The sequence below is a fragment of the Rhinoraja longicauda genome, chromosome 8, assembly GCF_053455715.1.
Source record: "Rhinoraja longicauda isolate Sanriku21f chromosome 8, sRhiLon1.1, whole genome shotgun sequence".
Taxonomy (NCBI): domain Eukaryota; kingdom Metazoa; phylum Chordata; class Chondrichthyes; order Rajiformes; family Arhynchobatidae; genus Rhinoraja; species Rhinoraja longicauda.
In genome coordinates, this window is record NC_135960.1 from 11,047,901 (window position 1) to 11,064,279 (window position 16,379).

Sequence of the window (16,379 nt, forward strand, 5' to 3'; positions counted from 1 at the left end):
CAATTTACAGAAGCCACTTTACCTTCAAACCGGCATGTCTTTGGAATGTGGGATGAAAACGAGCTCCCGGAGAAAACCCACTTGGTCACGGGGAGAACGTACAGACTCCACACAGACAGCACCCGTAGTCAGGATCGAACCCGGGTATCTGACGCTGTGAGACTGCAACTCTGCCGCTGTGCCGCCCTTACATGTTCTTTACATCCTCGAAGAAATCCATCAAATTAGTCACACATGATTTCCACAAATTATGGAACAGTGCCGGAGTGCCCATGAATATAAAACGGGCAACCTTGGTCCCAGGGATGTTTAAGATTAGTGGCGTTTCAGTGTTCACAGCTAAGCACGTACGTGGCACTGCAAGCTTTTCTTCCCATTTACACAGGTGCCAATTCGTGCAAAATAGGGTGGATGTAATAGGTTGACTGTAGCTATTACATTTTATGGAGATGTAAATGCTTTCATTATAAGCGCTGAATCACATGGAAGACACATGATGAGGTCAAATATTTGCAAGAAAGTAATAACAATTAAGGACGATCATTAACAAATAACTTCTAAAGGAACACCATTCACCAAATGTTTAAGTATTGTTAGTTGGGCTATAAACAAAATTTGCTTTGGGTATATGACAAATAGTTATCATTTCAAAATCTAACATGCGGCATACGCAAAGCTGAGGTTCCTCCCATAACTTATGATTTAATCATTTGATCATCATGCTTATGTCTATAATCGTTGTTTTATCAAACATTGTTTTATGATATTAATTTTGGGATATTGACTGAAGTCTGCAAGACACACCTATCTGCTTCGTTGTTTCGTTAAGGGCAAGTCTTTTTACCACTGATTCGTTGGAAGCAAATTAAGTTTCAATTTAAAAAAAATACAAAGCTGAGAATAAAATGTGACTTTTGTGGTAAACAGGGACTTTCAAAAGGCATTTTAAATATCATATTAATGTCTCTTATGACGAGTCTTTTACTTTAATTTAGAGATGCAGCGCGGAAACAGGCCCTTCGGCCCACCGAGTCTGCGCCGACCAGCGATCCCCGCACACACACCATCCTACCCACTAGGGACAATTTACAATCTTTACCAAAGCCAATTAACAATAATAATAATAATAATAATAATACATTTCATTTGTATAGCGCTTTTCTGGAAACTCAGACGCTTTACAGAGTAAGTAAAACATGAAAATAAATAAATAAACAAACAAAAAGGAAGGATAAGGAGAAGCGACGGTCAGTGGTTGAAGGCGGTGTTGAACAGGTGAGTCTTCAGTGATGTTTTGAATGTGGTGAGTGAGGAGGAGTCTCTGATGGTCTGAGGTAGTGAGTTCCAGAGGGTGGGAGCAGCGATGGAGAAAGCCCTGTCCCCCCCAGGATCTGAGTTTGGTCCGGATGGGGGGGGACAGGAGGTTAGCAGCAGCAGAGTGGAGGGTGCGGGTGTGAGTGTGTCTGTGGAGGAGGTCAGTCAGGTAGGATGGGGCCAGGTTATGGAGGGCTTTGTAGGTCATGAGGAGGATTTTGTACTGGATTCTCTGGGGGATGGGGAGCCAGTGGAGCTTGTAAAGGACGGGGGTGATGTGGTCACAAGGGGAGTGGGTGAGTAGACGGGCAGCGGAGTTCTGGATGTATTGGAGTTTATTGATGATTTTTGAGGGTGAACCATAGAGGAGGCTGTTACAGTAGTCCAGACGGGAGGTGATGAAGGCGTGGATGAGGGTTTCTGCAGCTGTGGAGGAGAGGGATGAACGGAGACGGGCGATGTTTTTGAGGTGGAAGAAGGCTGTCTTGGTGATGTGTTTAGTGTGTTTGTCGAAGGAGAGGGTTTGATCAAAGATGATGCCAAGATTCCGGATGTGAGGGGAGGTGGATACTGGGAAACCGTCGATGTTGAGGGTGAAGTTGTGGGTGGATTTGGTGAGCGTTTTTGGTCCAATGATGATGATTTCGGATTTGTCACAGTTTAGTTTGAGGAAATTGGTTTGAAGCCAAGATTTTATTTCAGTACCTGTAAACCTGTACGCCTTTGGAGTGTGGGAGGAAACCGGAGCACCCAGGGAAAACCCACGCAGTCGCAGAGAGAACGTACCAACTTCGTACAGACAGCACCCGTAGTCAGGATCGAATCCGGGTCTCTGGTGCTGTAAGGCAGCAACTCTACCGCTACCCCACCTGTTATAGGAAAGATATCATTAAACTGGATAAGGACGTTCATTCTCCTGTAATGTTGATCCTTTATGTCCCATCACAAATGCTGCCACCTTACTGCTTTTCTGCCATGTTCTGCTTCTGTTTGAAGAATTCCAGCCTTTCCAGCTTTTTGGCTTCAATGTCGCCACTGTCAGTGAGGATGGATCATGGCTAGTGGAGGCAGATGCATTACACAGGAGCTAGATGAGGGCATGAAAGGAAAAGATATACAGGGCAGTGAAGAGGGAGGGGGTGAGATGAGGCAGGGGGCAGTGGAACTAGTTGAATTGCTCTCACTTTGAGTTAGCAGACACCAATGTGTCAATGATTCCTTTCCGTGTCGTAACCTTTCCATGGTTCCATGCAAAATCAGCCTTGATCACATTGAAGCGTAGGAAAATAACTGCAGATGCTGGTACAAATCAAAGGTATCACAAAATGCTGGAGTAACTCAGCAGGTCAGGCAGCATCTCAGGAGAGAAGGAATCACATTGAATGGCAGTGCTGGCTCGATGGGCCAAATGGCCTATTCCTGCACCTATTGTATATTGTCTAAAATACTGAAGGGTGACCTGCAGAAATGGCTTGGTAATGAGGAGATGGGGAGCAGGAGCCATAAATATAAAATAGTCAAAAGAATGTAATAGGGGTCGGCAGCAATTTCTTCACCTGGAGAGTGGTGTTACTGTGCAACCTGCTGCCTTATGGCGTGGTTGTGGTGAAATTCAACAATGTGTCAAAGAAATTTAGATGAACATGAGGGATAAAAGCTGATGGGTTCAGATGAAGAAATTAGGAGGAGATTTGTACGGGACACAGAATCTGGCATGGATCTCATCAGATGTTTGGAACATGCTATGTTGTAAACACTGGAACACAATGTAATTACCATGAAGGTATTTATTCACAAAATGCTGGAGTAACTCAGCAGGTCAGGCAGCATCTCTGGACAGAAGGAATGGGTTGCGTTTCGGGTCGAGACCCTTCTTTAGACTGAGAGTCAGGGGAGACACAGAGATAAGGAAGGGTTGTAGGGACATAGGGATTGGCCAGGTAATAGAACCCTCGGATTGGGTTACGGTCACGGGGTGAGGAAGCGCGGGGTATTTAAAAGCTTGGCGCCAAACGTTAGATTAGAGATTAGATTAGTGAGTGAAGTTAGTGTTCGTCCAGAAAGAAGTCTGTTGCGTTTGTCACGGGTTTTATACCAATAAAGTATTTGGATAATACCACTCGTCTGGACTCACTACATTGGTGACCTCGAACGTAGGAAGAAAGCAGCAGCATGTCGCAGGCGGAAACGAACACGGGAAGGACCCAAGGCAGCTGGTCAGCCCAATCGTAGCCAGTCAGGCGAGCACAGAGGGACGCCTTCAGCTGCCGATGGAAACGCTCAACCATCCCGTTGGCTTGGGGATGGTAGGCGGTGGTCTGCTGTAATCGAGCACCATACAGCTGCGCCAGCGCGGCCCAGAGGGACGAGGTGAACTGGGCTCCCCGATCTGTAGTGATGATAGCCGGGACCCCGAAACGAGCCACCCAATGCAACGCCAGGGCCCGTGCACAGGAGGCCGCCGAGGTGTCCGACAACGGGAGCGCCTCCGGCCAACGAGTGAACCGATCAACCACCGTCAGTAGATGAGTGTAACCCCTAGAATAGGGCAATGGACCCACCAAATCCACATGGATGTGGAAAAAACGGGCGGGGGGAACCTCGAATCTCTGGTATGGGGGCTGGACATGACGATGGACTTTGGAGGTCTGGCACGGGATGCAGGCGCGTGCCCAGGCTACCACCTGCTTTCGCAGGCCATGCCAGACAAACCGGTCAGCCACCATGGCTGAAGTCGCCCTGATGGACGGATGTGCCAGGCCATGAATGGCCTCAAAAACCTTACGCCGCAGAGCAGCAGGCACCACCGGGCGAGGGCGTGGGAGAGTAACGTCGCACCACAACTTGATACCTGTGGGGCCACACGCCACCTGCTCTAAACGCAGTCCCGAGGTTGTGGAGGCGTACACCGCGGCAGTCCCTTCCAGGCGCTGAGCCTCCGCTAGCTCCTGGAAATCCACATGTTTACCAACCACGGCTACGGAGGGAATGGCCGGCCGGGACAGGGCATCAGCAACGGCATTCAGCCTACCCGCAATATGACGGACATCGGTCGTAAACTCCGAAATGAGGGTTAGGTGCCGCTGCTGGCGAGCCGACCACGGATCAGAAACCTTAGCAAAAGCGAATGTCAAAGGTTTGTGATCCGTGTAGGCCACGAAAGAACGGCCTTCTAAAAAATAACGGAAGTGGCGGACTGCTAAATAAAGGGCCAGGAGCTCTCTATCGAACGCACTGTACTTGAGCTCCGCTCGAGAGAGCTGCCTGCTAAAAAACGCCAGAGGCTGCCAATTACCGTCGACCTGCTGCTCCAAAACCCCACCCACCGCCACGTCTGAGGCATCCACCGTCAGTGCTGTGGGGGCGGAGGAGCGCGGGTGCACCAGCATGGTGGCGTTGGCGAGAGCCTGTTTGACCGCAACAAAAGCCGTCTCCGCAGCTACGGACCATACCAACTCCGCGGGGTTACCTGCGAGACATTGAAAAAGGGGGCGCATAACCCGAGCTGCTGCAGGCACGAACCGATGATAGAAATTGACCATGCCCACGAATTCCTGCAAGCCCTTGATGGTAGTCGGGCGGGGGAAAGAGCGGACCGCGTCCACCTTAGCTGGTAAAGGAGTGGCACCGGCCGGAGTAACCCGGTGACCCAAAAAATCCACCGCGGACAGGCCGAATTGGCATTTGTCCGGATGGAGAATCAGGCCATGGTCTTGCAGCCTCTGGAACACCGTGCGTAGGTGGACCAAGTGCTCCTGGACCGAACGGCTGGCAATCAAAATATCGTCTAGATAAATAAAGACAAACGGCAACCCTCGACCCACCCGGTCCATCAGACGCTGGAATGCCTGAGCTGCATTTTGAAGGCCGAAAGGCATACGCAACCACTCAAACAGTCCGAACGGGGTGATGGTCGCTGTTTTCGGAATGTCCGGCGGGTGGATCGGGATCTGATGGTATCCCCGCACCAAATCAATTTTTGAAAATATTGTCGCCCCCTCCAGGCTAGCTGAAAAGTCCTGAATGTGTGGAATCGGATAGCGGTCCGGCCGTGTTGCCGCGTTGAGTCGACGGAAGTCACCACATGGTCTCCACCCCCCAGACGCTTTGGAAACCATGTGCAAGGGGGAGGCCCACGGACTACTCGAAGGCCGAATAATTCCCAACCTCTCCAAGTTTAGGAACTCCTCTCGCGCCCTGGCCAGCTTGTCGGGTGGGAGGCGCCGTGCCCGGGCAAAAACCGGCGGCCCTTCGGTTGGGATGAAATGGACGACCCCGTGCTTCTCCGAAGGTGAATCAAAACGCTGGACGAGGAGCTGCGGGAAGTCGGCTAGGACCGCATCGAACTGACCGGGAGCCGTGGTAATGGACTGGATAACTAGGCTGGGTGGGGCGGCGCTTGTAGAAGCCTCTGGCCCAGTACCCCGAGGCCGTACATCAGCCGAGGGTTGAAGGCCCCTCCCTCGGACGTCTGCGACCAAGGAAAACGCCCATAGGAAATCTGCCCCCAATATGGCCTGGCCCACATCCGCAACGATGAATTCCCAACGGTAAGTCCTGGACTCGAAGGACAGGGACATGGTCCTTTTACTGTATGTACGGATGGTGCTACCATTCACTGCAATTAGGGGCGGTCCCTTTTCCCCCACTCGAACTTCACAGTCATAGGGGGGCTAGGAAAACGATCCCGGTACTCTGATCCGTAGCGTAGAGGCGGTGGTTACGGCCAACCGAGACTGCCTCTACAGTCGATCGGCCCAGGCGTTTCCCGGAAACGAACACGGGGATCTACAGCTTCGTGCCTCGCTGCCCCACCGCCGATGGAAAGAGCACCAGCCACGCCTATCCGGCTCTGTTGGTCGAGCCCGCTGCCAATGAACAGGCGCCGCCGCCCTCTCTTGGCGGGCCGGCTGCGAAATAGCGGCCGATGCGTCGCTCTCCCGGCCGCACCCCCGACTGCCGCTGGGCCTCGAGACCCGGTTAACGGAGCCGTCTCGGGCGTTGCGCTCCCTCACGAGCGTGTCGGCCTTCTCGGCGAACGCTACCGGATCTTCAAAAGGGACGTCTGCCAACACCAACCTGACGTCCCCAGGTAGCTTCTCCCGAAAGGCCGCTTCGAATATCATGCACGGCTGATGGTCGCCTGCCAAAGCCAGCATCTCGGACATCAGCTCCGACGGCAGCCGCTGCCCCAGGTCTGGCAAATGGAGGAGCTTCAGAGCCCGCTGGCTCTGGGCCCAGCCGAAGGTCCGCAGCAGGAGCTTCTTGAGCCCCACGTACTGGCCCGTTTGGGGTGGACTGGTCAGGTATCGGCTGACCCGCGCAGCCACCTCCGCCTGCAGACAGCTCACCAGGTGGTGGTGTGTGGCCCCACAGGTATCAAGTTGTGGTGCGACGTTACTCTCCCACGCCCTCGCCCGGTGGTGCCTGCCGCTCTGCGGCGCAAGGTTTTTGAGGCCATTCATGGCCTGGCACATCCGTCCATCAGGGCGACTTCAGCCATGGTGGCTGACCGGTTTGTCTGGCATGGCCTGCGAAAGCAGGTGGCAGCCTGGGCACACGCCTGCATCCCGTGCCAGACCTCCAAAGTCCATCGTCATGTCCAGCCCCCATACCAGAGATTCGAGGTTCCCCCCGCCCGTTTTTTCCACATCCATGTGGATTTGGTGGGTCCATTGCCCTATTCTAGGGGTTACACTCATCTACTGACGGTGGTTGATCGGTTCACTCGTTGGCCGGAGGCGCTCCCGTTGTCGGACACCTCGGCGGCGGCCTCCTGTGCACGGGCCCTGGCGTTGCATTGGGTGGCTCGTTTCGGGGTCCCGGCTATCATCACTACAGATCGGGGAGCCCAGTTCACCTCGTCCCTCTGGGCCGCGCTGGCGCAGCTGTATGGTGCTCGATTACAGCAGACCACCGCCTACCATCCCCAAGCCAACGGGATGGTTGAGCGTTTCCATCGGCAGCTGAAGGCGTCCCTCTGTGCTCGCCTGACTGGCTACGATTGGGCTGACCAGCTGCCTTGGGTCCTTCTCGGCATTCGTACGGCCCCGCGGGCTGAGCTGGGCACATCTTCGGCCGAGTTCGTCTACGGTTCGCCCCTGCGGGTGCCGGGCGACATTCTCCCTTCCACTCCCGCCTTGCCGCCATCCGTCACGTCAGTCTTGGGCTCCCTCCGGGAACGGGTGGGTTCTCTGGCTCCAGTCCCCACCTCTAGTCACGGAAGCACAGCAGTTCACGTTCCTTCGGAATTGCGGAGCTGTGATTTTGTGTTTCTTCGGAAAGATTGCCACCGCCCCCCTCTCCAGCCGGTTTACCAGGGCCCGTTCCAGGTGCTCAAAAGAGGGACTGTAACCTTCACCTTGCAGGTAGGAAATCGTCAGGAGCTGGTTTCAGTGTCCCGTCTCAAGCCGGCCCATTTGGACCAGGACCTCCCCGTGTCGGTGGCTCAGCCGCCGCGCCGGGGCCGGCCTGTGGCTGCTCGACTGGTCCCGTCAGCGGCGCCCAGTTTACCACCTCTTGGGCCTCCGCCGCCTATGGTTGGTCCCGGGCTGCCGTTGTTCATCAAGTGCCCCCCGTCACCTACACCCTCCGCTCCAGTGGACCCCCCATCGCCTCCAGCGGCGGCGTCCACCCCGCCTCCTGTCACGCTGGGGGTATCGGTTTCCCCCATCCGTACACGTTCTGGGCGGGAGGTTCGGCCGCCCGTGAGGTATGGTTTCGAGGGTTCTGGGGGGTGTCATGTAGGGACATAGGGATTGGCCAGGTAATAGAACCCTCGGATTGGGTTACGGTCACGGGGTGAGGAAGCGCGGGGTATTTAAATGCTTGGCGCCAAACGTTAGATTAGAGATTAGATTAGTGAGTGAAGTTAGTGTTCGTCCAGAAAGAAGTCTGTTGCGTTTGTCACGGGTTTTATACCAATAAAGTATTTGGATAATACCACTCGTCTGGACTCACTACAGGGTAAGGTGTGAAAACGAGACATCAAAAGAGATGCGGTTCAAGAAAAATGTAGAATAGATCATTGTTAGCTAGCAAACAGAAAAAGTTTTATCAGGGGGACAGTCAGACTGGTCGGAGAACTAGGAAGGGGAGGGATGGAGAGAGAGAGGGAAAGCAAGGGTTACTTGAAGTTAGAGAAATCAATATTCATACCGCTGGCGTGTAAGCCGCCATCAAATCCTCCTTTATGTACAAAATAAAACTGATGATTGAAAAGTAACACAATGTTTACAAAATGCCATGAACATGGATAAAGTTGTTTAGGTTTTCTGTTATTTGTCAATGAACACGATTTTGCAGAGGTTCCCTTAGAGAAATGAATGGGATCAGGTAAAGAAAGTGAAATAGAGTCGTACAGCACGGAAACACCACTGAGTCTGACTCTCCTAGGTCCGACTGTCCCACCACCCTCCCACAGGGAGCCTCAGTAATGATTCCATTAGGCTCTTCTCCTTGCCCCTCTTTTAAACAGGTTACCCCAATTGGACCCCACCCATACACTAATCCTCATGCCCCCCTCCTCTCTGAACCCCCACCATCCCCCCACCAGACCTTACCTCAACCTCCAACAACTCGCTCTGACCCTAACCCTAAACTACTGAAGCCTGTCTATCGGACCACAGCGCTATCATTTTTGACGCATCTCTGCCTTTATCTCCCGCAAAATCTCATCTCCCTGTTCGCTACTCCTGCGACATAAATTCATTGACTGCCAGTAAATTCTCCGAGGCTCTCACAGCTGCCCCCAACATCTGCACTATTGAGGCCTCTCCCCCCCATCTCAGCACTGAGGATCTCGCCTCTTTATTTAATATCACTTGCTCTTCCATCCTGGATTCTATCGCTCCCCTTAAAATGAAAAAGCCTAAGCCCAAAGGTCGGCCGTGGCTCAATGACTCCACCAAAGCCCTAAGAAGGGAGTGCAGAAAATCAGAAAGGAGATGGAAATGTGACAAGCTTCAAATTTCCTTCGAAATTCTGAGAAACAATCTTCTCAAATACCAGGAAGCAGTAAAATCTGCTAGAGCACAATACTTCTCCGACCTTATTTCCAAAAACTCTCATAACTCCAAGGTCCTATTTAGAACAATTACCTCTGTCATATGTCCCGCCCCCAGTACCAGCTTAGTTGGGTCCCCTGCTAAGTGCGAAGAATTCGCTAAATTTTTCACCAACAAAGTTGAGAATATTAGAATGAACATTTCCCCTCCCACCCGTGACCTAGCTGTCTCACTAGTCTGTTCATCTAAATTGGACTGCTTCCAACCCGTCACTCTATCCTCCCTTGCAAAGCTTGTCTCCGCTATGAAACCTGCAACCTGCCCCCTTGATCCTGCCCCCACTGCCCTTCTGAAGGATGTCATTGCAATAGCCGGTCCCAGCATCCTCTCTATTATCAACAGTTCTCTGGCCACTGGCACTGTTCCAACCAGTTTCAAGCACGCGGTGGTCCAGCCCCTACTGAAAAAACCTAAACTAGACCCCACCTTGCCTAGCAACTACAGACCCATTTCCAAACTGCCATTCCTGTCAAAAGTCCTTGAAAAGGCAATCCTAAACCAATTAGTGCCCTACCTGCACCAAAACACCATCCTGGAAAGTTTCCAGTCAGGTTTCAGAGCCCACCACAGCACAGAGTCTGCCTTGTTGAAGGTACACAACGACCTGCTTCTCGCCATCGACACCGGCGACTGTGCAATCCTGCTCCTTCTCGACCTCAGCGCAGCGTTCGATACAGTGGACCACACCATCCTTATTGACCGTCTCCGGTACGCGGTTGGCATTGATGGCACTGCCCTGAGCTGGTTCGCTTCGTACCTCAAAGATAGGAGTTTCGCCATCAACATAGGCAGTTATTCCTCTGCTCCAGCTAGCCTCTCCTGCGGAGTTCCACAAGGCTCCATCCTAGGCCCCATTCTCTTCTCTCTATACATGCTCCCCCTTGGCCAAATCATTCAAAGGCACGGCATTTCTTTCCACTGCTATGCCGATGACACTCGGCTTTACCTCCCCCTGAAACCCAACAACCAGTCAAATTTAAACACTGCCAGCCTCTCACACTGCCTTGAGGACATAAAATGTTGGATGGCACAGAACTTCCTCCAATTAAATGAGAGCAAGTCTGAGGTCATCCTATTCGGCCCCCCCGACTCCATCAAATTGATAACAGGCAGTCTTGGAAGCCTATCCTGCCTAGTCAAACCGCATGTCAAAAACCTCGGCATGATATTTGACTCTGCATTAAAATTTGATAAGCAAGTCAATGCTGTGGTAAAAGCCAGCTTCTTCCAACTTCGAACCATAGCTAAAATCAAACCTTTCCTCCAATTCGACGACACAGAAAAAATCATTCACGCTTTCATTTCCTCCCGCCTAGACTACTGCAACTCCCTATACACTGGGATCAGCCAATCTTCCCTGTCCCGCCTGCAACTGGTCCAAAACGCCGCAGCGAGACTCCTGACGGGTACCCGTAAAAGGGACCACATCACCCCGATTCTGGCCTCTCTCCACTGGCTCCCTGTACGGTACAGAATCAACTTCAAGCTCCTCCTATTCACGTATAAAGCCCTAAATGGACACTCCCCCCCCCTACATCAAAAATCTTCTAACCCCCCTCTCTAACTCCAGGTCCCTCAGATCGGCCGACTTGGGGCTATTCACGATCCCGCGGTCTAGGCTTAAACTCAGAGGTGACCGCGCTTTTGCGGTTGCAGCTCCTAGACTGTGGAACAGCATCCCTCTCCCCATCAGAACTGCCCCCTCCATCGACTCCTTTAAGTCCAGGCTCAAAACATATTTCTACTCCCTAGCATTTGAGGCTCATTGAGGAGGCGCTGTGAACTGTTTGCGTGCTACTGTATGTTTTCATTTTTTTTTCTATTGGAACCTAATCAAATGTACAGCACTTTGGTCAACGTGGGTTGTTTTTAAATGTGCTATACAAAATAAAATTGACTTGACTTGACTAACCCCCACCGATGTTGTGTCTTTACCATCCCCCTCCGACCTCCCCATTTCCGATACGGAACGGTCTGTTCTCAACAGAGGCCTCACCTTTGTTCCCCTCCGCCCCCACCTCAACAGGTTCCGGGTCCGCCACGACGTGGAGCTTTTCTTCCGTCGCCTCCGCCTCCGTCCCTTTTCCTATGGGAAGGAGCCCTCACCACGCAGTGATGACCCTTCCTCCCATCTCCACCGGTCTCCCTCCTCTTGGACTCCTCTGGACGGCCTTCTACGCTCTTTAGACCTTTTCATTTCTACCTGCCGGCATGACATCAACCGACACAACCTTTCTACTCCCCTTACCTACTTTAACCCCACCCCCTCTGAACGTACAACCCTCCGCTCACTCTGCAGCTACCTATCCTTGGACCGTGATCCCACAGATAAGCACCAGGCCATAATCTCACAGACTATTTCTGATTTTATCACTGCCGACTGTCTGCTCTCCACAGCCTCTAACCTGATCGTTCCCCCGCCCCATATGCCCCCAGTTTTATCTTCTCCACCAAAATCCATAAACAGAATGCCCTGGGAGACCCATTGTTTCTGCTTTACTATGGATGTTCAGACACTCTACACCTCCATCCCCCACCAGGAAGGTCTTAAAGCCCTCTGTTTCTCCTTTGACCACAGAACCAGCCAATGTCCCTCTACCAACAGTCTCCTCCATCTAGCGGAGCTGGTCCTTACTCTTAACTACTTCTCCTTCCACTCCTCCCACTTCCTCCAAATCCAAGGCATAGCCATGGGCACTCGTACGGTTCCCAGCGATGCCTGTCTCTTTGTAGGGTTGGTCAAACAATCCATGTTCCAGGCCTACACTGGCCCTATCCCCGGACATTATCTCCGCTACATTGACGACTGCATCGGGGCTACCTCCTATATCTATACAGAACTCATGGACTTCATTAAATGCACTACTAATTTCCATCCTGCACTTGGACTATCTCCCTACCGTTTCTTGATCTCACCATCTCCATCACAGGAGACAGACTATCGACTGATATCTATTATAAACCTACTGACTCCCACAGCTATCTAGACTACACTTCTTCCCACCCTGCATCCTGCAAAGACACGCTGTTATCTTCCCAGGTATTGATGGCTGACTGAAAATACACATTTACCTAGAAGTGAAAGATAACAATTAATAATCCCCATCGTATGCTCCAGCTGTTAAGGCATTTACAATACATTATATTTGCAATATAAACACAGTTAATATTTAATAGTTTGTAACAATTTAAATTCAGATCTCTTGTATAAAAGGCAATAGCAATCTACCTGTTCATATGCTGCTTAACCTGCTCCCTGCAAGACTCCCAGTAAGTTTGGAGAAATTTACGGTAAATTGAAAATTTAAATTATAAGATTAATTCTTGTACTTTATCCTTTTGCAGGAACCCAATCATGAATTTCTACAATAAGTGGTTGGTGTTCTCAGTCGTGATACTGTCTGCTCAAAGCCTCACCAGCTATGCAGCTCCAGAAAGCATGACCTACAAGGCCCTCCAATTTAAAGTGGGTAATGCAAAAATGGTGCCAGAAGACAAAGTAAACACAATCATAAACGTGAGGAATCTGCTTTTGAAGAAAGGTAAGCTGTTTCAATGGCATTTGTCTGAAGTTGTTGATGTGAATATAATGTATATTCACTCCTAACTTTAATTTAAAACTGCCTGCTTCTGGGTTGTGAAAAGATGTTCCTGTCTGATCTAGCTTCGCTGGCAAAGCAGAGATAGGATCGCTAGGGGTGCTCTGAGAACCAGCATATTCTCAATGTGCAAAATGTCAGCGCATTTAAATCAAAAAGAAATCCGACTTCTTTGCACAGAAGTGTAGGGTTTTCCAACATCTTACATTCTATGACGAATTCACCAGTACAGATTCACAAACCCCTGGAGGCAATGCCTTCGACAATAATGCTTTTACATCTTCAAGATAGTTCAGTGCTTCAGATAATGTTACAGTTGTCATGACTTATTTTGTTTGGAAGTGAATTAAATGTTTTGTGCACAAAAAGATAAGTAACTAAGACTGTTGCTTGAGGGATGACAATTGGAATAGCACCAGGAGATTCTTGATATACATTTTCAGTTGGTTTATCAGCTGCCCGATCAAGTCCCTGGCACAGTGGCTCAGATGTAGAGCTGCCGCCTTACAGCACCAGCACCCAGGTTTGATCCTGACCTCGGGTGCTGCCTGTACAGAGTTTGTACGTTCTCCCTGTGTCGCATGGGTTTTCTCCGGTTGCTCGGTTTCCTCCCACACTCCAAAGACGTGAAGCTTGATTCTACCTCTCCTGGGGTACAGGAGCTTCAGGAGAGGCAGGGGGGAGGGAAAAAGAGGAGGGGGGGGGGGTTGCAATGTTGGTTAGGGAGGATGTCACGGCTGTGATCAGAGGTGACATTACAGATGGTTCGTCTAGTAAGGCTATATGGGTAGACCTGAGAAACAAGGAAGGGATGATCACCTTGTTGGGGGTGTACTACAGACCCCTGAATAGTCAATGGGAATTAGAAGAATAAATGTGTCAGGAGATTGCAGACAGCAGCAGGTTTAGATGGATGAGAGGGGATCTTATCGAAACGTATAAGATTATTAAGGGGTTGGACACGTTAGAGACAGGAAACATGTTCCCAATGTTGGGGGAGTCCAGAACCAGGGGCCACAGTTTAAGAATAAGGGGTAGGTCATTTAGAACGGAAATGAGGAGAAACTTTTTCAGTCAGAGAGTTGTAAATCTGTGGAATTCACTGCCTCAGAAGGCAGTGAAGGCCAAGTCTCTGAATGCATTCAAGAGAGAGCTAGATAGAGCTCTTAAGGATAGCCGAGTCAGGGGATATGGGGAGAAGGCAGGAACGGGATACTGATTGAGAATGATCAGCTATGATCACATTGAATGGTGGTGCTGGCCCGAAGGGCCGAATGGCCTACTCCTGCACATTGTCTATTGTCTATTGTCTATACCAGGTTGTTGTAGTTGGAGATTTTAACTTTCCCAATATAGACTGGGAAAATCATAGTGTCGAGGGTTTAAATGGGGTGGAATTCCCCAAAAGTGTTCATATCATATCATATCATATATATACAGCCGGAAACAGGCCTTTTCGGCCCACCAAGTCCGTGCCGCCCAGCGATCCCCGTACATTAACACTATCCTACACCCACTAGGGACAATTTTTACATTTTACCCAGCCAATTAACCTACATACCTGTACGTCTTTGGAGTGTGGGAGGAAACCGAAGATCTCGGAGAAAACCCACGCAGGTCACAGTTTTCTTAAGCAGCAAGTTCTTAAGCAGCCCCCACACGTGAGCGGGCAATGCTGGATCTAGTATTGGGAAATTGGGAAGGGCAAGTTAATGAAGTGTTCGTGGAGGAGCCTTTTGGGACCAGTGACCACAGTTCGATTAGGTTTAGGATAGTTATAGATAGGGGCAGTGAGGGTCCACCTGTTAAAATGCTCAACTGAGGTAATGCCAACTTTGAGGGTATGAGGGAAGGTCTCACTCAAGTTGACTGGAGCAGGTTCTTTGAGGGGAAAGGAACATCGGCCAAGTGGGATTTTTTTTTAAAGTGTGCTGACGGAAGCTCAGGATATGTACGTCTCCGTTAGGGTGAAGGGCAAAGCAGGCAAAGGCAAGGAAGCTTGGTTGACGAGAGAAATTGAGGCGTTGGTCAAAAACAGGAAGGATATATGGGACAGGTATAGGCAGCTGGGATCAAGTGCATCCCTGGATAAGTTTTGGGAACTAAGGAGTAAACTGAAAAAGGAGATCAGAAGGGCAAAAAGGGGCCAGGAGATAGATAGTTCTGGTGGGTAGCATTAAGGACAATGCCAAAAGATTTAATAAAAGCATAAGGGGGAAAAGGGTAACTAGAGAGAGAGTGGGACCTCTCAGGAAGGCTCACCTCTGTGTGGAGCCACAGGAGATGGGCAAGGTCCTCAATGAGTATTTCTCCTCTGTATTTACTGAGGAGAAACGCAGTAGGATGAGGAACTTGGGGCAGTCAATGGAAGTGTCTTGAGAGCAGTCAGCGTTACGTCGAAAAAGTACTGAAGGTACTGTCATGTATGAAGGTAGATAAATCTCCAGGGCCGGATCTGATATATCCGAGGACAATACGGGAAACTAGAGCGGAAATTGCGGGAGCCCTGGTTGAAATTTACGAGTCGTCCTCAAATACAGGAGACGTGCCGGAAGACTGGAGGGTGGCAAATGTTGGGCGTCTTTTCAAGAAGGGCTGCAGGGAAAATGCTGGGAACTATAGGCTGGTGAGCCTAACATCTGTAGTTGGAAAGTTACTAGAGAGTATTCTGAGGGATAGGTTATACAAGGCATTTGGATGGGCAAGGGCTGATTAGGGATAGTCAACATGGTTTTGTACGTGGAAGGTCGTGTCTCACAAATCTGATATTTTTGAGACGTGACCAAAAAGGTCGATGAGGGCAGAGCTGTAGATATTGTGTGCATGGATTTCAGTAAGGCATTCGACAAGGTTCCGCATGCTAGGCTGGTCTGGAAGGTTAGATCGCATGGGATCCAAGGAGAGATAGCTGAATGGATAGCAAATTTGCTCCATGGAACGAAGCAGAGGGTGATGGTGGAAGGTTGCTTCTCAGACTGGAGGCCTGTGACTAGTGGTGTGCCTCAGGGTTCAGTGCTGGGCCCATTACTGTTTATCATCTACATCAATGATTTGGATGAGAACATACAGGGCAAGATTAGCAAGTTTGCCGATGATACAAAAGTTATTGGTTTTGCAGATAGTGAAGATAGTTGTGAAAGATTGCAGCAGGATCTGGATCAATTGGCCAGGTGGGCGGAGGAATGGTTGATGGAATTCAATAGAGAAGTGTAAGGTATTGCATTTTGTGCCGTCGAACAAGGTTAGGACCTACACAGTAAATGGTAGGCCTCTGGGGAGTGTTGTAGAGCAAGAGGGATCTAGGAGTACAGGTGCACAATTCCTTGAAGGTCAAGTCGCAGGTAGATCAGTTGGTCAAAAAGGCTTTTGGCACTCATCAGTCAGAGTATTGAATATAGAA

The 16,379-nt window shown here is 50.3% G+C and overlaps 1 protein-coding gene across 1 annotated transcript in view; it reads left to right on the forward strand.

The window, feature by feature from the left end:
• The window catches only part of LOC144595739 (fibrinogen-like protein 1-like protein), a 36,509-nt gene that overhangs the window by 18,330 nt on the left and 1,800 nt on the right, over positions 1-16,379 (forward strand). Inside the window, exon 2 of the mRNA XM_078403318.1 lies at positions 12,726-12,922. Coding sequence (XP_078259444.1) covers positions 12,736-12,922 — 187 coding nt within the window. The 5' untranslated portion in view covers positions 12,726-12,735. The remainder of the gene's footprint in view (positions 1-12,725; positions 12,923-16,379) is intronic.